At 38.1% G+C, this 21,985-nt stretch overlaps 1 protein-coding gene across 12 annotated transcripts in view; it reads right to left on the reverse strand.

Annotated features, from left to right (window-relative positions):
- Nucleotides 1-4,005: 4,005 nt before the first annotated feature.
- The window catches only part of SANBR (SANT and BTB domain regulator of CSR), a 63,700-nt gene continuing 45,720 nt past the window's right edge, over nt 4,006-21,985 (reverse strand). For 5 of the 12 annotated variants that reach the window (XM_086326759.1, XM_086326756.1, XM_086326761.1 and 2 more), the window contains 6 exons: nt 13,214-13,305; nt 11,855-11,883; nt 11,703-11,776; nt 11,312-11,400; nt 7,441-7,532; nt 4,006-6,421 (listed from right to left, as the gene is read on the reverse strand). In XM_086326759.1, the coding sequence (XP_086182885.1) occupies nt 6,385-6,421; nt 7,441-7,532; nt 11,312-11,400; nt 11,703-11,776; nt 11,855-11,883; nt 13,214-13,305 (413 nt within the window). In that variant the 3' untranslated portion in view covers nt 4,006-6,384. Of the gene's footprint in view, nt 6,422-7,440; nt 7,533-11,311; nt 11,401-11,702; nt 11,777-11,854; nt 11,884-12,339; nt 12,358-13,213; nt 13,306-21,985 lie in introns of all 12 variants that reach the window. The other 7 variants (XM_086326757.1, XM_086326762.1, XM_086326758.1 and 4 more) reach the window with 2 other exon arrangements.

Consider the following 21,985-nt stretch of genomic DNA (forward strand, 5'->3'; position numbering starts at 1 on the left):
CAATAGATCAGCCTTATCATTTTATTATTATTGGCTGTGAGTGAGGCATGCAGGATCTTATTCCCTGACCTTAGTTTTCAGGCCAGGGACTGAACCTGTCCCCTCTGCTTTGGAAATTGGAGTCTTAACCACTGGACGATCAGGGAAGTTTATCTGTGCTCACTCAAGTCAAACTCTTTGCCACCCCTTGGCTCCTCTGTCCATGGAATTTTCCAGCCAAGAATACTGGAGTGGACTGCCATTTCCTTCTCCAGGGGATCTTCCTGACCCAAGGATTGAACCTGTATCTCCTGCACTGCAGGCAGATTCTTTACCACTGTGCCACAGGGGAAGCCCTCAGGGAAGTCTCTAGATCAGTTTTAAATGAGAGGATTAAGCCTATTAGTTCGCTGATTCCTAAAATGTCAACATTCCTCTTGCCATCTCCTATTTGACCACTTCCAATTTGCTTGATTCACGGACCTAACATTCCAGGTCCCTATGCAATATTGCTCTTTACAGCGTCAGACCTTGGTTCCATCACCAGTGACATCCACATCTGGGTGTTGTTTTCGCTTTGGCTCCGTCTCTTCATTCTTTCTGGAGTTATTTCTCCACTGATCTCCAGTAGCATATTGGGCACCTACTGACCTGGGGAGTTCATCTTTCAGTATCCTACCATTTTGCCTTATCATTCCGTTCATGAGGTTCTCAAGGCAAGAATACTGAAGTGGTTTGCCATTCCCTTCTCCAATGGACCACATTCTGTCAGAACTCTCCACCATGACCCGTCTGTCTTGGATGGCCCTACACGGCACAGCTCATAGTTTCACTGAGTTAGACAAGGCTGTGGCCCATGTGATTACATTGGTTAGTTTTCCGTGATTGTGGTTTTCAGAATGTAGAGTACAGAACGAAGCAGGGAAAAGGGTAATAGAGTTTTGCCAAGAGAATGAACTGGTTATAGCAAACAACCTCTTCCAAGAACACAAGAGAAGGCTCTACACATGGACATCACCAGATGGTCAACACCGAAATCAGATTGTTTATATTTTTTGCAGCCAAAGATGGAGAAGCTCTATACGGTCAGCAAAAGCAAGACCGGGAGCTGACTGTGGCTCAGATCATGAAATCCTTATTGCCAAATTCAGACTGAAATTGAAGAAAGTAGGGAAAACCACTAGACCATTCAGGTATGACCTAAATCAAATCCATAATGATTATACAGTGGAAGTGAGAAATAGATTTAAGGGATTAGATCTGATAGACAGAGTGCCTGAAGAACTATGGACGGAGGTTCGTGACATGGTACAGGAGACAGGGATCAAGACCATCCCCATGGAAAAGAAGTGCAAAAAAGCAAAATGGCTGTATGAGGAGGCCTTACAAATAGCTGTGAAAAGAAGAGAAGTAAAAAGCAAAGGAGAAAAGGAAAGATATAAGCATCTGAATGCAGAGTTCCAAAGAATAGCAAGGAGAGATAAGAAAGCCTTCCTCAGTGATCAATGCAAAGAACTAGAGGAAAACAAGAGAATGGGAAAGACTAGAGATCTCTTCAAGAAAATTAGAGATACCAAGGGAACATTTCATGCAAAGAAGGGCACAATATAGGACAGAAATAGTATGGACCTAACAGAAGCAAAAGATATTAAAAAGAAGTGGCAAGAATACACAGAAGAACTGTACAAAAAAGATCTTCAGGACCAAGATAATCACGATGGTGTGATCACTCACCTCGAGCCAGACATCCTGGAATGCGAAGTCAAGTGGGCCTTAGGGAGCATTATTACGAACAGAGCTAGTGGAGGTGATGGAATTCCAGTTGCTTGCACTCAATATGCCAGCAAATTTGGAAAACTCAGCAGTAGCCACAGGCCTGGAAAAGGTCAGTTTTCATTCCAATCCCAAAGAAAGGCAATGCCGAAGAATGTTCAAACTACCACATAATTGCACTCATCTCACACACTAGTAAAGTAATCCTCAAAATTCTCCAAGCCAGGCTTCAACAATATATGAGCCGTGAACTTCCAGATGTTCAAGCTGGTTTTAGAAAAGGCAGAGGAACCAGAGATCAAATTGCCAACATCCGTTGGATGATCGGAAAAGCAAGAGAGTTCCAGAAAAACATCTATTTCTGCTTTATTGACTATGCCAAAGCCTTTGACTGTGTGGATCACAATAAACTGTGGAAAATTCTGAAAGAGATGGGAATACCAGACCACCTGACCTGCCTCTTGAGAAACCTATATACAGGTCAGGAAGCAACAGTTAGAACTGGACATGGAACAACAGACTGGTTCCAAGTAGGAAAAAGAGTACATCAAGTCTGTATATTGTCACCGTGCTTATTTAACTTCTATGCAGAGTACATCATGAAGAACGCTGGGCAGGAAGAAGCAAAAGCTGGAATCAAGATTGCCGGGAGAAATACCAATAACCTCACATATGCAGAAGACACCACCCTTATGACAGAAAGTGAAGAACTAAAGAGCCTCTTGATGAAAGTGAAAGAGGAGAGTGAAAAAGTTGGCTTAAAGCTCAACATTCAAAAAACGAAGATCATGGCATCTGGTCCCATCACTTCATGGCAAATAGATGGGTAAACAGTAGAAATAGTGGCTGACTTTTATTTTGGGGGGGCTCCAAAATCACTGCAGAAGGTGACTGCGGTCATGAAATTAAGAGGCTTACTCCTTGGAAGAAAAGTTATGACCAACCTAGACAGCATATTAAAAAGTAGAGACATTACTGTGCCAACAAAGGTCCATCTAGTCAAGGCTATGGTTTTTCCAGTAGTCATGTATGGATGTGAGAGACTATAAAGAAAGCTGAGCACCGAAGAATTGATGCTTTTGAACTGTGGTGCTGGAAAAGACTCTTGAGAGTCCCTTGGACTGCAAGGAGATACAACCAGTCCACCCTAAAGGAAATCAGTCCTGAATATTCATTGGAAGGACTGATGTTGAAGCTGAAACTCCAATACTTTGGCCACCTGATGCGAAGAGCTGACTCACTGGAAAAGACCCTGATGCTGGTGGGATTGAAGGTGGGAGGAGAAGGAGACAACAGAGGATGAGATGGTTGGATGGCATCACCAACTCAATGGGCATGAGTTTGAGAGTTGGTGATGGACAGGGAGGCCTGGCGTGCTGCAGTGCATGGGGTTGCAAAGAGTTGGACATGACTGAGCTACTGAACTGAACTGAAGCCTCTTAGAATTGGACTGGCTAGGTAGCCCCCATGCCTTTTAACTGGGAGGTGTGAAAATAGAATAGTTGAGGATTGAAGAATTACTTCGAGATGTTGAAGATAAAAGGTTTTTTGTTTGTTTTTATACATTTGCCTTTGGCAGATTAGTGTGGTGGGCTTCCCAGGTGGCTCAGTGGTAAAGAATCTGCCTGCCAAGCAGGAGATGTGGGTTTGATACCTGGGTCAGTGAGATCTCCTGGAGAAGGAAATGGCAACACACTCCAGTATTCTTGCCTGGGAAATCCCCTGGATGAAGGAGCCCAGTGGGCTACAACACAACCTAGTGGGCGCACACACACACTTAGCATGACAGGGCTTCAGCTTCAGCTTCCAAAGCACTCAGCACAGCTCACAATACCTGGCTAAGAGTTCTGAAGAAGGACAATAACAAAATAATGCAACAGTTATAAATCACCTTTTCTGCAATATTTTATCCCTTAAATGTTTGCTGAAGTCCTTACCAGGTTAGTTGTTTTTTTTTTTTTTTTTTTTTTTTAGTGAAGTCGCTCAGTTGTGTCTGACTCTTTGTGACCCCATGGACTGGAGCCAGATTCTCCTGGCAAGAATATTGGAGTGGGTTGCCATTTCCTTTTCCAGGGGATCTTCCTGACCCAGGGATCGAATCCAGGTCTCCCGCATTGCAGGCAGATGCTTTAACCTCTGAGCCACCTGGGAAATGTACAAAATTCATTTCTTCCATGAAAACCTATGATCTGGAGCCCATCTGAACTTTTTGAGAAGATGCAATGATTCAGATCAAGGGACTCTACAAACAACTTTTGTCATTAATGTTTATTTCAATTAAATAAATGTGAATTCAGAATTAATGTAAGATAAAACCTCAAAGTATTTAGCAAAACAAATGCTATTATGAGCTTAATTAAAATGTTTGTGTTACCTGTGTTATGAACTACAGACATTCACAAAATTTAAAGCACATTCTGAAGAAAATAAAATTCTGATAAATTCTGTTTGTAAAAATCAATTCAGTGGTACAGTCCCCTTGGGGAAGAAGCAATCTGCCTTGTTACCATCAATTAAAAATCAAATGAGATATTTTCCTCTTTCAGTTGTGACCGTCACAGCAAACCTAAATCCTTTTTTGATCAGAGAATACAGTAAACAAGACTGGTATTTAACAGGTCTTACAGATCATGTAGTATAAAACATTTTCTTTTGCAAATAAAATGTATAAACTATTTCAAAAATATCAAACCACTGAAAAATATGTTGACTGCAACAAAATTTCCAAACAGAAGTTCAAAAATCTTGGCAAAGCTATGCATGTAACATCAAATAAAACCTAGCTTTATTTACCAAATAAAATATTCATTAAAAATACATAACACTTCAACATTTCAATAGAAATTGCTGTTCTGTCATACACTAGCAAGTCTGTTTTCTAAATAATTTGAAGAAAATTTCTAAGATAAATGAAGACTAAAAATAAAAACAATGCAAATTAAAGTGTTTTAGAGACCTACATATAAGTAATTTCCAAACACATAATTGTTATATGATTATGGTTTGGAACAAATTTTCCCTGAGCACTCTTTCTGCTTGGTTAGAAAAACTGATTTCTCCTGAATAATTAGATTTTTCACCCATCAAGTGTATCTGGGAATCTTTCCTTCCAGACATCTCTAAAGTAATAACTGATTGTAACCATCTTAAGGGGCTATTTGAATGGCTATAGAATTATGGTTGAGTTTTAGTGTCCTGAGAACTGTACAGTGGGTGTCTTATACAACTGAAATGATTTACTATCCTAAAACTATCAACAGTTGTTTTAACAACTTCAGAATCCAAATGTCTTTTAACAAATTCAGCTGTTTTAACTAGCTTCACAGAAGAAAGAAGTAATAATCAGTAATTCCAGACCAATACATACATATTAAAAACTGAAAAAAGAGTTGGATTAACATTGTGATTTCTCTGGAATAACACTGAAAAAAATTAAGCCTTCTGCCCAAAACAGGAAATACTTCACCTTAAAACTTTACGTAACTCAGTTTTGAGATCTGTCACTTCTTAAAAGTCATGCAAGCATAAAATTAGCATCACTGGAAATTTCGTCACATAAATGGCAGTTCTCAATGCCATCACAAGATTACAGCCCAAAGACATACATAATCAGTGCACATGTACAGTACCACTACTAGATGTGTTCCCCTAATTTTTTAAGATCTTAAAAAACTTTTAGCTATTTGAGAGTTTAGGCCTCTTCTCTTTCAAATAAATAAAGTGTAACAAATGCCTTGGAGTCTTAACTATATAAATTTCTAAATACTAATTTTTTACATAGCCTAGCATCACACTGATAGCTAACGGTGAATGATGTTGGATTTGTGATCTCTGAAGAAGATTTCAGCTTCAGGACTAGGGACCAAGCTTGATCACTCAAGAGCTTTTGTGTAGGAGAATTCTATTAAAGTATAAAAAGGGACAGAGAAACCTTCTGACATAGACATCAGAAAGGGGATGGAGAGTGCCCCCCCTCCATAGTCTTATCAAGGCCTTATATACTTTGATCAGACCCACTCCCACAACATTCATCTTAAATTAACAAGATTCGAACTAACAATAGAAAGGTCTTACCAGATCCACTCCCACAAAAAACATCTTATTATAACAAGACTAGTCAGAAGGTTCTTGTTAAGAAGGATAAACATGTCCTAGAACAAGACACATTGCTGTTACATAATCATTAGTACAGAGCTTAAGGAAAAACATACCCTTGAGTCATTAGCTGTGGGCTTAAAGAAAAAATGTTTTACGTGACTAATGTAGAAAAAAAATGTTTGTCCTTTTCTCCTTGAGAGCCCCAGGCTCCTTTCTCCTTCTCGAGGGCCCCAGATCCCTTCCTCCTCTGTGAGGGCCCTGGACCCCTTCCTGTTTGAGGGCCCCAGACTCCTTATCAACCTACCTAAGAATGAATTCTCTCAACACCAAAGGAAAATCAGATTTAAGAAGTTTCATATTTACAATTTCATAAGACTTAACTATATATTTCCCTTACCACTAGATTTTTGTGGCTTTCAAGAATATTTAATAAATAACTTAAAACATTTAGAAGTAATCATTCCAAAGATCTTCAAGTAAGCAATTTCAAGTGTCCAGAGGTATGTCTTCTGTCTTCTTATATTTTAAGGTGCTTTACACAGGCCGACCTTGACCAAAACGACTTTTAGACCTAGATTTTTTTAAACAGAAAAGAACGTAAGGTGCTTCTAAAACAACAAGAAGTTGCCACTGCTTTATGTTAAGTCTGATTGACACTGTCAAAATTTAAAGCAAATTCATGTACCTCCATAATCCACTTTAAAAATTCTTGGAGTGAAATGTATTTTGGAATTCAGGCCTTTTTTAATTTGGTGGAGATAATATGTACATACATTGTATATTATGAATCTGGAGTAGTGCCCCATAACCAAACACATGAGTACTTCTTTACTGACCTAAATGAGCATTTATGTTAAGATAAATAAAAACTACAAATAGCACCACAGTAGCTCAGATCAGGCTTGAGTTGCCACAAATGTATGAAAAAAAACTTTGGGCTTTCTGAGTTTTCTGGATTTCAGAATTGCAGATAAGGCATTTGGATCTGTAGTATTAATGATCAAATTTCAGTAACTGCTAATCTTTCAAAGAAAATTTGTGCTGTCAAATGACAAAGAACATACAAGTTAGATATTCTTTTTCTTTGGCCCCATTGCACAGTATGAGGGATCTTAGTTCCTGGACCAGGAATTGAACCCTGGCCCCCAGTAGTGGAAGCATGGAGTCTTAACCACTGAACCTCCAGGGAAGTCCCACAAATTAGATTTTATCAAGAGAGAACAAGAAATAAGAAAAGTTCAATGATTTATATAAAGTAGTAATACATTATCAATAAACAGCATAAAGATCCTGCTAGTTTGCAGTGGCACTGCAGCTTACATTTGTCAGCTGTTGGCTCAGAACCGAGCTGACTCAATAAACAAAAAACTGATTTTAAAAAACTATACTTTCATTAAATTTTGTCATCATGACCTTTTAAAGTCTTAACTCTTAAGTTAAAATCTGGTTCTGATTAATGTCTTGATGATCTAATCTCCAAACAAAATAAAACCAAATTATGTGCTTCTAGCGTTCATATGATTTTTCCCTTAAGAAAAAAAAAATCATCACTTCAAAACTGGCATTCTGAATTCACTTCTGCTGATTTACCTTGTGTTTTTTTCCGAGCTGCTCTGCCGAGCACTGACTGGCACTGAGGCCTTGATTTGTGCTTCAAGCCTGGAATAAATACCTCCTGCAAACTGTAAAGGAGCAAAATTAAGTTACTATCTATATGGAACCAATAGAAGAAGTTTGGCTTTATTGAAACAGCATTACTTTTTAATTTAGAAGCAATTTTTTTTTAATTAAAAAGTTTAGCTCTTTGAGTTATAATTTATACGTACTACTTTAAAATTCACCCTATTTAGTGTACTGTTCTGAGTTGAATTTTGACAAATGCATACAGCTGTGTGAACACTTATAAGGGAGACATAACCCAGTTCCATCACCCCAAGAAAATCCCCTGGTGCCCCCTTTTAAGGCCAATGATTTGACGACTTTCTGGCAACCATCAACTTCTGGGTTTTTTTTCTTGGCTGGTCTGTGTAGTTTGCAGGATCTTAATTCCCTGACCAAGGATAAAACTTGTGCCCTTGGCAGTGAAAGAACAGAGTCCTAACCACTGGACCGCCAGGAAATTCCCCTACTTATCTGTTTTATGTCCTTACACCTTTGCACTTTTTAGAACCTTATATATATACAGAATCATGTAGCTTACAGCCTTCTGAATAGGGCTTCCTTCACTTACCATAATGTGCAGGTGATTCATCTATGTTGCAGCATGTATTAGTAGCTCATTCTTTTTTATATACACTGCGGTCTCATTCACTTATCAAATAAAGGACATTTGGGTTGTTTCTAGTTTTTAACAATTCTAAATAAAGCCCTTGTAAAGATATGTGAAATGATCTGCATGGTGAGTAAACATTAAACAATATAAGAAACAGCCAAACTGTTTTCCAAAGTAGCCATTCCCTTTTGCACCCTTGCTAGTTACATATGACAGTTCCAGTTGCTCTATATTGTTGCTAGCATATTAAAAAAAATTTTTTTTAGACATTTTAGTGGGTGTATAGTGGTATCTTGTTGAGGGATTAATTTATGTTTCCCTAATGACTAAGAAGGCCAAAGAGGCTATCTGAGGAGGCTTCACTAATAGCTGAGGAAAGAAGTAAAGTGAAAGGCAAAGGAAAAAAGGAAAGATACACCCAACTGAATGCAGAGTTCCAGAGAAAAGCAAGGAGAGATAAGAAGGCCTTCTACAAATGAACAATGCAAAGAAACAGAGGAAAACAACAGAATGGGAAAGACTAGAGATTTCTTTAAGAAAACTGGAGATGTCAAGGGAACATTTTATGCAAGGATGGGCACGATAAAGGAAAGAAACAGTATGGACCTAACAGAAACAGAAGGGATGAAGAAGGGGTGGCAAGAATATACAGAAGAACTATACAAGAAAGGTCTTAATGACCCAGATAACCACCATGGTGTTGTCACTCACCTAGAGCCAGACATCCTGGGGTACGAAGTCAAGTGGGCCTTAAGAAGCATCCCTACAAACAAAGCTAGTGGAGGTGATAGAATTCCAGTTGAGCTATTTTAAATTCTGAAAGATGATGTTGTTAAAGTGCTATACTCAGTATGTCAGCAAATTTGCAAAACTCAGCAGTGGCCATACGAATGGAGAAGGTCAGTTTTCATTTCATTCCAAAGAAGGGCAATGTCAAAGAATGTTCAAACTACTGCACAACTGTACTCATTTCACATGCTAGCATGGTAATACTCAAAATCCTTCAAGCTAGGCTTCAACTGTATGTGAACTGAGAACTTCCAGATGTACAGATGGGTTTATAAAAGGCAGAGGAAACAGAGGTCAAATTGTGAACATTTGTTGGATCATGGAAAAAGCAAGGGAATTCCAGAAAAATGTCTACTTCTGCTTCATTGACTACGCTAAAGCCTTTGATTGTGTGGATCATAACAGCTGGAAAACTCTTAAAGAACTGGGAATACCTTACTTGTCTCCTGAGAAACTATGTGGGTCAAGAAGCAACAGCTAGAACCAGACAGGGAACAACGGACTGGTTCAAAACTGGGAAAGGAATATGTCAAGGCTAAATACTGTCAACCTGCTTACTTAACTTTTACACAGAGTATATCATGTGAAATGCTAGGCTGGATGAATCACAAGCTGGAATCAAGACTGCTAGGAGAAATATCAACAACCTCAGATATGCAGATGATACCACTCTAATGGCAGGAAGTGAAGAGGAACTGAAGAGACTCTTGATAGAAGGTAGTGAAAAGCTGGCTTGAAACTCAACATCAAAAAACTAAGATCATGGCATCTAGTCCCATCATTTCATGGCAAATAGAAGCAGAAAAAGTAGAAGCAGTGACAGATTTTACCTTCTTGGACTCCAAAATCACTGTGGACACTGCAAAATTTCATGGTGAAAATTTTGACTGCAGCCATGAATTTAAAAGACGCTTGCTCCTTGGAAGGAAAACTAAGTCAAACCTAGCCAGCATATTCAAAAGCAGAGCTACCACTTTGCCGACAAAGATTTGTATAGTCAAGGCTATGGTTTTCCCAGTAGTCATGTATGGATACAAAAATTGGATCATAAAGAAGACTGAGCACCAAAGAACAGATGCTTTCGAATTGTGGTGCTGGAGAAAACTCTTGAGAGTCCCCTGGACTGCAAGGAGATCAAACCAGTCAATCCTAAAGGAAATCAACCCTGAATATTCATTGAAAGGACTGATGCTGAAGCTCCAATACTGTAGCCACCTGATGTGAACAGCTGACTCACTGGCATAGACTCTGATGCTGAAAAAGACTGATGGCAAGAGGAGAAGTGGGCAGCAGAGGGTAAGATAGTTAGCATCACTCCTCCAATGGACAAGAGTCTGAGCAAACTTCAGGAGATAGTGGAGGACAGAGGAGCCTTGGTATGCTACATCCCATGGGGTCACAAAGAGTAGGACAAGACTTAGTGACTGAACAACAATAATAACGACTAATGGTGTTTCTGGTGGTGGCTTAGCAGTAAAGAATCTGCCTGCACTGCAGGAGACAGGAATTCAATCCCTGGGTCAGGAAGATCCTCTGGAGAAGGAAATCCTCTGCTCCAGTATTCTTGCCTGGGAAATCCCATACACAGAGGTGCTGGTGGACTACAGTCCAGGGGGTCACAAAAGAGTTGGACAAGACTTAGCAAAAACAAACAAAAAAGATGACTCATGTTGCCATCTCTTCCTGTGCTTCTTTGCTACCTTCTCTCATGAAGTCTATGGTTAATTTCTTGCCTGCTTCTTTTTACTGGGCTGTTTATTTTCTCACAGTTTATGACTTGTTTTTTTCATTCTCTTAATAATGCCTTTCAAAAAGAAGTTTTAACTTTTGATGAAATCCAATTTTTTTCTTTTATGGATCATGATTTTGGTGTTGGAGCTAAGAAATATTTGTCTAACCCATGGTGATGAAGATTTTTTTTCCTGTTCTTGTAGGGAAGTAAATTTTTCAATAAAAGCATGAGGGGCAAAAGTTACTGTAAATATATGATACTGATACTAATAATGATATATAATGTTATAACTAATATGTAATTCAGTAAGAGTACAGGTATTTCTTTTTATCATTTTTATAGCAAGATAACATCTTAAAGATAACATCTAAGCACGATACAGAGCTGATAAAGTTAGCAACTCCAGGAGGTCACCTTCCACGGTGAGTTGATCTGTTCTTGGATACTATACTTTCAGCGACAGTGTACTTTACTGTGTGTGTTACACAGTATGGACCATACGAGGTGGTGAAAAACTTTTCTGTGAATGAACTGGCTAACTGGTACAGAATATAAAAATATATTAAAAATTTACTCTTTTAAAATCATAAAGCATCTTTATACTTATGATGAAAATAAAGGAGGAAAGAGTACTAAGCGAGCACCATACATGAGTATGTAATTCTTACTTCTTTTGCTTCCTTTGACCTGACTCGATCCAGATCACCCAATCTCATCTTTATTAGGTGCCCAGTAATTTCAGACATCCGCCGCTGATCTGAAATGTAAAAATTAGTAAATCTTACTTTTTATGAAGATGTTTAATTATTCAGCCTTCTTGAAAGTGGAAGCAGTGGATGAAAGTCAGTCTGAGAGACCTCAGAATGACGGATGCATGAAACCACACATTATCTACTGGGGTTGTCTAGTAATGAAACTCTGGTTGATGCCTAAGGAAATGTGCTAATTTTGGGCCTTATTTCAGTTGGAACCTTTAAAGCTATTCAGCATTCTTTATAAAAGACTCCTATCATTGCTATTTATATCCAATTTGTACAGTACCCAAATATTACTACTTACCATCTTCTCTTTGTGCATCTTGGTTGAATCTCAAGGATCTTGTGGCATCCCACTTATTCTTCTGCATACTCACACTATTAAAAAAATTAAACAAAAATCAGCATTGATGTTTTTAGAGTGAACATCTGACTGGATTAAGGAGTAATACTCACATGAAAGGAGACACATCTCTAGAAGTTGACTAAAAAAAAGTAGACAACATTGAGGCCCAATTAGAACATATTTACTGATTAGCATTATAGGTAATAACAAAAAAGAGTTTACATTTATTGGGTACAAGATACTGTACCAAGAGCATTACAAGCATTGTTTCATTGAAGCCCTGCAACAACCATGTGAGACAGATGCGATTATTATCTCTATATTAAAACAGTTTCAGAGGAGTTAAGAAACTTATCCAAAGGGAAAGAGGCCTAGAATTTGAACCTGTTTTATCTGACCTGGAAGCCCCACACCTCTAATGCAGTCTTTAAGAATTCACTCATTCTGTGCCTGTGGTCCTTAACATGGAGATGAATGTGCAATCCATCCAACATATACTGTGTAGAATGTGTCCCCACCCCAGTTTTTCACACATTTTTAGAATCCACAGTTCCTCTTTTAGCCAACAGTAGTTATACTGTTTTCTTATTCCTACCTGGCTTTTTACTCCTTCCTTTGAAGGCATGAGGAAATAAGAATAATTTTAAAAGGTCATAAAATATAATCAATTCTAAAAATTGTTTTATTTTTTGAATAAGTAATACTGGTTCAAAATTCAAGAAGTATAAATAGGACAAAGTAAAAAAGTTTCTGTCCTTCCCCCTAGATATCCAATTCCCTTCCTTAGAGGCAACCAATTTTATCAATTTCTGATATAGCTTTCTATAGCTATTTTATGGATATATAAGAAAATTCATATATATTCCTTTATCTAGTCTACATAAATGGTAGCATAATATACCACTATACATACTGCTCTGCACTTTGCCTTTTTTCTTCTTACAGTTAATTTGCAATGGCGTGTTAGTTTCTGGTATAAAGTGATTCAGCATATACTCTGGAGTGGATAGCCATTCCCTTCTCTAGGGAATCTTCCCAACACGGAGATCAAACCTGGGTTTCCCACACTGCAGGTAGATTCTTTACTGTCTGAGCTACCAGGGAAGCCTACTATATATATATTTATATATATATTCTTTTTCACATTCTTTTCCATTGTAGTTTATTACAAGACTTTGAATATAGTCCCCTGTGCTGTAGGATCTTGTTGTCTATTTTATACATAGTAGTTTGTATATGCTAATCCAAAACTGCTAATTTATCTTTCTTATACTTCACTTTCCTTTCTTCATGTGTCAATATACCTTAGAGATCTTTAATCTCAGTCTTCATAGAGATTCTTCACTCATTTTTACACTGCTAGCATTCCACTGTGGTACTCGTAGCTCTTCTTTTTCGGATTTTTCCTGGATGTATCTGCTTATTTCTTAATACAAACTTTAGAAGAGTAATAGATAATTTATAGTTACCTTCTCCAGTGCCTTTTCTTTCTTCTGACCACAGGGTGAAGACATCTGCTTTTTTGGTTGTTTAGTGAACTTCTTTGGCTTCTCCTTTTTCCCTAATAATAGAACATTAGTGTTATCAGTCCATGCACTTGTCACATCCAAAGAATAAAATCACTGAAAAAATAAAACACTGTTTTTAAAAACTAAGAAATTACCTTTGGGTAAAAAGTAAATATATGGAGAAATCAAACTAAAAGTGCTTTATAGAGGTTCATTTACTTTTCTTCTTTCTACTTGGCGAAAATCTTAGGAAAAAAATGAGGGCAATGAATTCCAAGTCCCAATGAAATTAAATGTAGAAAAATGTTGGGGAAATTACACATATTTCCCTGAATCTAATGTGACAGTGGAGTCATCTCCTAATTCCAAATTTTTCAATATAAAAAATAACTGTAACCCAAAAAATCACAAATTGAGAAGGGGAGGAAAGAAGGGTTCACACACACAATCTTTAAAATGCCTTTGTTCACACAGGAGGTTGGGCTATAAGGGTAAAAATGAAGGTAGACCATAAATGATCCTAGGAAGAAGCAGATCTGGGATAAACTGTATTCAAAACGAGGGCATTCCTGCTATGAACATTCAGACCTTACTCTTGGCTAACAGTTTAGTGGAGAAAGGAGACAGGCCAAAAAAGAGGGAGGGGAAAGAAGTATTTCTCTAAAAACAAGGTTGGAAGGTTGATAATGATACATTAGATTGTTGTTTTCCAATTATCAATTATTTGCACACCATCTTTACAGTTTTTGCTCTATCTTAAAAAAGAAACTTCATCACTACCATAAATGAAAAACCTGTAAAATGTGCTACATAGAAGACAATCTTTTTTTTTTTTTTTTTCATTTTTTTTTCTTTTTTTTTATTCTTCCAATTTTATTTTATTTTTAAACTTTACATAATTGTATTAGTTTTGCCAAATATCAAAATGAATCCGCCACAGGTATACATGTGTTCCCCATCCCGAACCCTCCTCCCTCCTCCCTCCCCATACCATCCCTCTGGGCCGTCCCAGTGCACCAGCCCCAAGCATCCAGCATCATGCATCGAACCTGGACTGGCAACTCGTTTCCTACATGATATTTTACATGTTTCATTGCCATTCTCCCAAATCTTCCCACCCTCTCCCTCTCCCACAGAGTCCATAAGACTGTTCTATACATCAGTGTCTCTTTTGCTGTCTCGTACACCGGGTTATTGTTACCATCTTTCTAAGTTCCATATATGTGCGTTAGTATACTGTATTTATGTTTTTCCTTCTGGCTTACTTCACTCTGTATAATAGGCTCCAGTTTCATCCACCTCATTAGAACTGATTCAAATGTATTCTTTTTAATGGCTGAGTAATACTCCATTGTGTATATGTACCACAGCTTTCTTATCCATTCATCTGCTGATGGACATCTAGGTTGCTTCCATGTCTTGGCTATTATAAACAGTGCTGCGATGAACATTGGGGTACACGTGTCTCTTTCCCTTCTGGTTTCCTCAGTGTGTATGCCAATCTTGAAGATAACAGAATAAAGACAAAACAACATCTAGAATCCAGAGAGATTTATTTTTCTGCTGGCCCTGGGCCCCTGACATGTGTGTCTCTGTTAATGTGGGAGATTAACAAGTGTTATATTGCTAAAAGCCGTGACAGGGTGGGCTACATGATAACAGCAGTGTGAAAGGGTGGAAAATTCCTCCCCCGCAAATGATGATAAAAACAGAACAAAAATAGTATGAACAATCATCTGCAGGTACTGGAGAATAATCAAAGGAAGAGAGAAAGTTCACTGTTTACATGTGAAAAAAGCTTTCTTATCTGAGGGCACTTTCCCCCTCCCCAGCTCAGGGAGGAAAATTATAACCTTGAGTTGCAGGGAGAAAATGATAGAGTTCAAAGCAACAGAGAAGCTAGGTATTCAAAGGGGAAAATTTGGAAATAAGAAAGAGATCTGAGGCCTAAAATGTGAATATGAACTAATTCTGAGCTGAATGTTAAACTATGCAAGTACACGGGAGACCCTAGGAAGCTCAGCTAAAAAGGCAAGCAGAAACTAGGGTGGTGTTGATCACTGGAAGACAGAACTGCTCTCTGTAAGAGGAGGCACATTTCCTGTGCCTTTGAATGACTTCCCCAAACTGTCTTTAGCTTGAGCTTCTGAGAGTCTTGCTGGCTTGAATTATCACAGGTCAGACCTGGGACTGGAAAAACAAGTAGGAATCTAGGGGAACCCCAAAGCAAGAAACCACCAAGCAGCTGAGCCCCCAATAAATTCTTTCCCTGGCTGACCACTAAACTCCCCAGACTGTCATCCTACAGATGCTGCCACCCTCCGTGGTGACTGCTGAGGAGCTGGGGGAATGCAAGAAGCAAGGTGAACAAGGAACAGGACTGGCCCCAGATAGCTGAGGTGCACATGAAAGGAATAAGTTTAGTGAGCCCAGAGGCCTGCATCTTCCCATACACAGAATGCTAAATTCCTTCACTTGATACCTGATCTTGATGTTCAGACTGCCTGCTCTATTTGTTGCAAACTTGTATATAGCCTAATGTCCCCCTGCCTCCATGGAGCAGTTTTCTCAGAGCTACTGAGATGCTGTGTCCTGGGCTCAGTGTCTTAAACATCCCCACCAGATAAAATAGCTCTCTACTTTCAGAATGTGAATATATTTTTTCAGTCAACAGTTTTGGAGACCATGAAGGAACCCAAAGCAGATTTCTTGCCTCCACCTGAACTTCATGAGAAACCAAGACATAGTACCAGAAGAAGCTCATTAAACTACACAGGCTGGTATGCCCTTTGAGGTGGGGGATAGGCAAAAGCAGCAGCACTTAGCAGGCAAAAAAACCTGTGCAGAGACACCAGCAGGGAGACACATTTTGCAGTGTGGCTTAGGCAGGTTAACTGCTTATGAGAACAAAAATCCCAACAATTCTTAGGAGAATAAAAGGTTTCACAGTTGCACAAAGATGACCAACCTAGATAGCATATTGAAAAGCAGAGACATGACTTTGCCAACAAAGGTCCGTCTAGTCAAGGCTATGGTTTTTCCTGTGGTCATGTATGGATGTGAGAGTTGGACTGTGAAGAAAGCTGAGCACCGAAGAATTGATGCCTTTGAACTGTGGTGTTGGAGAAGACTCTTGAGAGTCCCTTGGACTGCAAGGAGATCCAACCAGTCCATTCTGAAGGAGATCAGCTCTGGGATTTCTTTGGAAGGAATGATGCTAAAGCTGAAACTCCAGTACTTTGGCCACCTCATGTGAAGAGTTGACTCATTGGAAAAAATTCTGATGCTGGGAGGGATTGGGGGCAGGAGGAGAAGGGGACGACAGCGGATGAGATGGCTGGATGGCATCACTGACTCGATGGACGTGAGTTTGAGTGAACTCCAGGAGTTGGTGGTGGACAGGGAGGCCTGGCGTGCTGTAATTCATGGGGTCACAGAGTCGGACACGACTGAGCAACTGAACTGAACTGAACTGAACCTACAGAATTTAATTTTCACCCAGAAGTCATGAGATAAAGAAAATGATAAGTATGATCCACTCAGAAGAAACAGTTGATAGAAACAGATTGAGAAGGCCAGCGTGTTGGACTTGGGAGACAATAATTTCAAAGCAACTGTTACAAATATGTTCAAAGGAAAAATGGTAGAGAGAATCTCAACACATAAACAGAAAATATAAAAGAAGAACCAGGGGGGAAATTCTAGAGCTGAAAGGTATAACTGAAATGAAAAAGTTAAAAAATGTACCAGATAGGCTCAAAAGAAAATCTGAAATGGCAGAAAAATGAATCAGTGAATGTGAAGTCAAGGATTAGAAATTATCCAATCGGGGGGAGAGATGACTGAAGAAAGGACCCAGAGCCTCAGAGACAATATCAAAAGGCCATAGGTGTATTGGAGACCCAGAAAACAAATGTGAGAAAGGGGTACAAAAAATACGTAAAGAAATAATGATTGTAAGATAACAATTTATAGATTCAAAAAATTCAGCAAGTCCCAAATAAACACATAGAAAATCACATCTAGGCATACCGTAGTCAAGCTTCTGAAAGTCAAAAATAAAAAGATAAATCTTGAAAGCAGAGAGATTAAAAGTATACATTACATACATAACAGGGGAAAATTTTTATCACAAGGACTAACTTCTCAGAAACAATGGAGGCCAGAAGACATTGAAATGACATATTTAAAGTGCTGAAAGAAGGCAATATACAGATACATAGTTATACAGTTATGGCTGATTAGTGCTGTTGTATGACAGAAACCAATACAACATTACAAAGCAATTATCCTCCAAATTTAAAAAGAGGTGCTAAAAGAAAAAAGTTGTTAATCAAGAATTAAAAATTGAGAAAATTGTACTTCAAAAACAAAAGCAAAATAAAGACATTTTCAGGTGAATAAAAACAAGAGAATTCACTAGTACACTTGCAGTATACTTGTACTACAGGAAATAAGAAGTCCTTCATGCTCAGTTGGTTAATCCATGGGGTCGCAAAGAGTCAGACACACTGAGAGACTTTCACTCATGAATGAATGAATGAAAGAAAATAACATCAGATGGTAACAAAGATATAGACACAAATGATAAGTATGTTGGTAAATATAAAGGACTAAAGGTATATGTTTTTCTTTGTTCCCTTCTCTAAAGGTTCTTATGTTAATATTTTACCTGGAGTAATTCATATTACCTTTAAGTAGACTGTGATAGATTAAAAAGGCATGTTGAAATCTTTAGAACAATCAAATGCAAAGAAATATAACTAAAAAGCTAATAATTTAAATAATATACTAAAATTTTCTTAGCACAAAAAAAAGCAGTAAAGGAGAAACAGAGGAACAAAACATTTGAGCCAATTAGAAAATGAATAGCAAAATGGCAAACCTAACACAACCATATCAATAAACACATTAAATATAAATAAAATAAATGGTCCAATCAAAATGCAGAGATTGTCAAACTGGACAAGAAAGCAATTTCCAACAATATGCTATCTACAAGATACATACTTCAAATTAAAAACTCCGACTGTTGAAAATAAAAGGATAGGAAAAAGATATGTCATTCAAATGGTAAACAAAACAAATCTAGAGTGATTATGTTAAAATTAAACAAAACAGACTTTAAGATAAGCAGTTCTACTATAAATAAAGAAGGCTCCATCTACACTATAAATGTATATATACCTAGTTACAAAGCTCAAACACACATTACGCCATGCCATGCCTGCTGCTCAGGCATGTCTCGACTCTTTGAGACTCCATGGACGGTAATCCATCAGGCTCCTCTCTCTATGGAATTTTCCAGTCAAGAATACTGGAGTCAGTTGCCATTTCCTACTCCAGGGGATCGTCCCAAACCAGGGACTGAACCCATGTCTCCTGAGTCTCCTGCATTGGCAGGCAGATTCTTTACCACTGTGCCACCTGGGAAACTATATCATGATAAAAGAGTCGATACACTATAATTGTGTATGTGCCCAGTTACAAAGCTCTAACCCATACATAAAGCAAAAGCTGACAGACTTGAAAGGAAAAATACATAAATTAACATGATAGCTTGAGATTTCAATACTAATCTCTTACTAATTGATAGAACAAGTAGTCAGAAAATGAGCACTAGAAAATCAAACCGACTTCACTCTACATTTACAGACTACTCCACCAAAAACAGCAGAATTCACACTGTTTTCATGCACATCTGGAACATGTGTCAATAAAACTTAGAAGATGAAAACACAGAGAGTACATTTTTTTGATCACAATGGAATTATATGAGAAATCGACAACTGAAAAGTATTCAGAAAATCTGAAAATATTTGGAAATTAAACACATTACTGAGCAATACATGGGTCAAAGACAAAATCATGAGGGAAATTAGAAAATATTTTGTACTAAATATAAATGAAAACAAGACATACCAAAATCTGTGAGAAATACTTAAAAAGCAGTGTTTAGAGTGAGTCTTATAGTTTTAAATGCTTATACTAGAAAAGAAAGAAAAAAATCAGTGATTCAAGTTTCCACACTAAGAAGCTAGAAAAAAGAGGAAATTAAGTCCAAAGTAAGTTCAAGGAAGGAAACAGTAAATATAAGACTGAAAATCAATGAAATATAAAATAGACAAACTACAGAGAAAGTCTATGAAATCAAAAGCTGGTTCCTGGAAAAGATCAATAATTAATAAACCTGTAGCTAAACTTATCAAGAAAAAAGGAATATAAAACACAAATTAACAATACCACGAATGAAAGAGGGACATCATCAGAGATCCTTCAGATAGAAAAGGATAAGAAAATACTATGAGCAACCTCATGCTAATAAATCTGACAATGACAATTTGGATAAAATGGACATATTCCTTGAAAGAAGTCAAAACAAATTTAAGAAGAAATCAGATCAGATCAGATCAGTCGCTCAGTCGTGTCCGACTCTTTGGGACCCCATGAATTGCAGCACGCCAGGCCTCCATGTCCATCACCAACTCCCGGAGTTCACTCAAACTCACGTCCATCGAGTCAGTGATGCCATCCAGCCATCTCATCCTCTGTCGTTCCCTTCTCCTCCTGCCCCCAATCCCTCCCAGCATCAGAGTCTTTTCCAATGAGTCAACTCTTCGCATGAGGTGGCCAAAGTACTGGAGTTTCAGCTTTAGCATCATTCCTTCCAAAGAAATCCCAGGGCTGATCTCCTTCAGAAAGGACTGGTTGGATCTCCTTGCAGTCCAAGGGACTCTCAAGAGGCTTCTCCAACACCACAGTTCAAAAGCATCAATTCTTCGGCACTCAGCCTTCTTCACAGTCCAACTCTCACGTCCATACATGACCACAGGAAAAACCATAGCCTTGACTAGACGAACCTTTGTTGGCAAAGTAATGTCTGCTTTTCAATATGCTATCTAGGTTGGTCGTAACTTTCCTTCCAAGGAGTAAGTGTCTTTTAATTTCATGGCTGCAGTCACCATTTGTAGTGATTTTGGAGCCCAGAAAAATAAAGTCTGACACTGTTTCCACTGTTTCCCCATCTATTTCCCATGAAGTGGTGGAACCGGATGCCATGATCTTCGTTTAAGAAGAAATAGAAAACTTGAATAGCGCTATATTAATAAAAGACACTGAATTCATAGTTAAAAACCTTCCTATAAAGAAAACTCCAGGCCCAAATGACTTCACTGCTAAATTTTATCATACATTTGAGGGCCAAAGAATACAAATACTACACAGATTCTTTCAGAAAAAGGTAGTGAACATTTTCCAACTGATTTTATGAAGTCAGTATTAACTTTATAACAGAATTTAAAGATGACATCATAAAAAAACTACAGGCAAATATCCCTCATGAGCACTAATAAAAAATCTTTAACAAAGTACATACAAGCAAGTGAAATATAGTAATACATAAAGAGAAAAATGTCTATTGATTAAAGCCTAGATGCTGTGAAGTTTCATGTAACCATGCAAATTTTTGTGTCTAACTATAAAACTCCTAGAGGAGAACATAGGCAAAACACTCTCCGACATAAATCACAGCAGGATCCTCTATGTCCCACCTCCCAAAATATTGGAAATAAAAGCAAAAATAAACAAATGGGACCTAATTAAACTTAAAAGCTTCTGCACAACAAAGGAAACTATAAGCAAGGTGAAAAGACAGCCTTCGGAGAAAATAATAGCAAATGAAGCAACTGACAAACAACTAATCTCAAAAATATACAAGCAACTCCTGCAGCTCAACTCCAGAAAAATAAACGACCCAATCAAAAAGTGGGCCAAAGTATTAAACAGACATTTCTCCAAAGAAGACATACAGATGGCTAACAAACACATGAAAAGACGCTCAACATCACTCATTATCAGAGAAATGCAAATCAAAACCACAATGAGGTACCATTTCACGCCAGTCAGAATGGCTGCGATCCAAAAGTCTACAAGCAATAAATGCTGGAGAGGGTGTGGAGAAAAGGGAACCCTCTTACACTGTTGGTGGGAATGCAACTAGTACAGCCACTATGGAGAACAGTATGGAGATTCCTTAAAAAACTGGAAATAGAACTGCTATACGATCCAGCAATCCCACTGCTGGGCATACACACCAAGGAAACCAGAACTGAAAGAGACACGTGTACCCCAATGTTCATCGCAGCACTGTTTATAATAGCCAGGACATGGAAGCAACCTAGATGTCCATCAGCAGATGAATGGATAAGAAAGCTGTGGTACATATACACAATGGAGTATTACTCAGCCATTAAGAAGAATACATTTGAATCAGTTCTAATGAGGTGGATGAAACTGGAGCCTATTATACAGAGTGAAGTAAGCCAGAAAGAAAAACACCAATACAGTATGCTAACACATATATATGGAATTTAGAAAGATGGTAATGATAACCCTGTATGCGAGACAGCAAAAGAGACACAGATGTATAGAACAGTCTTTTGGACTCTGTGGGAGAGAGAGAGGGTGGGATGATTTGGGGAAATGGCATTGAAACATGTATAATATCATATATGAAACGAATCGGCAGTCCAAGTTCAATGCATGATACTGGTTGGGGCTGGTGCACTGGGATGACCCAGAGGGATGGTACGGGGAGGGAGGTGGGAGGAGTTTCGGGATGGGGAACACGTGTACACCCAAGGTGGATTCATGGTGATGTATGGCAAAACCAATACAATATTGTAAAGTAATTAACCTCCAATTAAAATAAATGAATTTATTTTTAAAAAAAGA

This window comes from Bos grunniens, chromosome 11 (assembly GCF_055505025.1).
Source record: "Bos grunniens cultivar Pamir isolate PY7600 chromosome 11, Bosgru_T2T1.0, whole genome shotgun sequence".
Classification (NCBI taxonomy): Eukaryota; Metazoa; Chordata; class Mammalia; order Artiodactyla; family Bovidae; genus Bos; species Bos grunniens.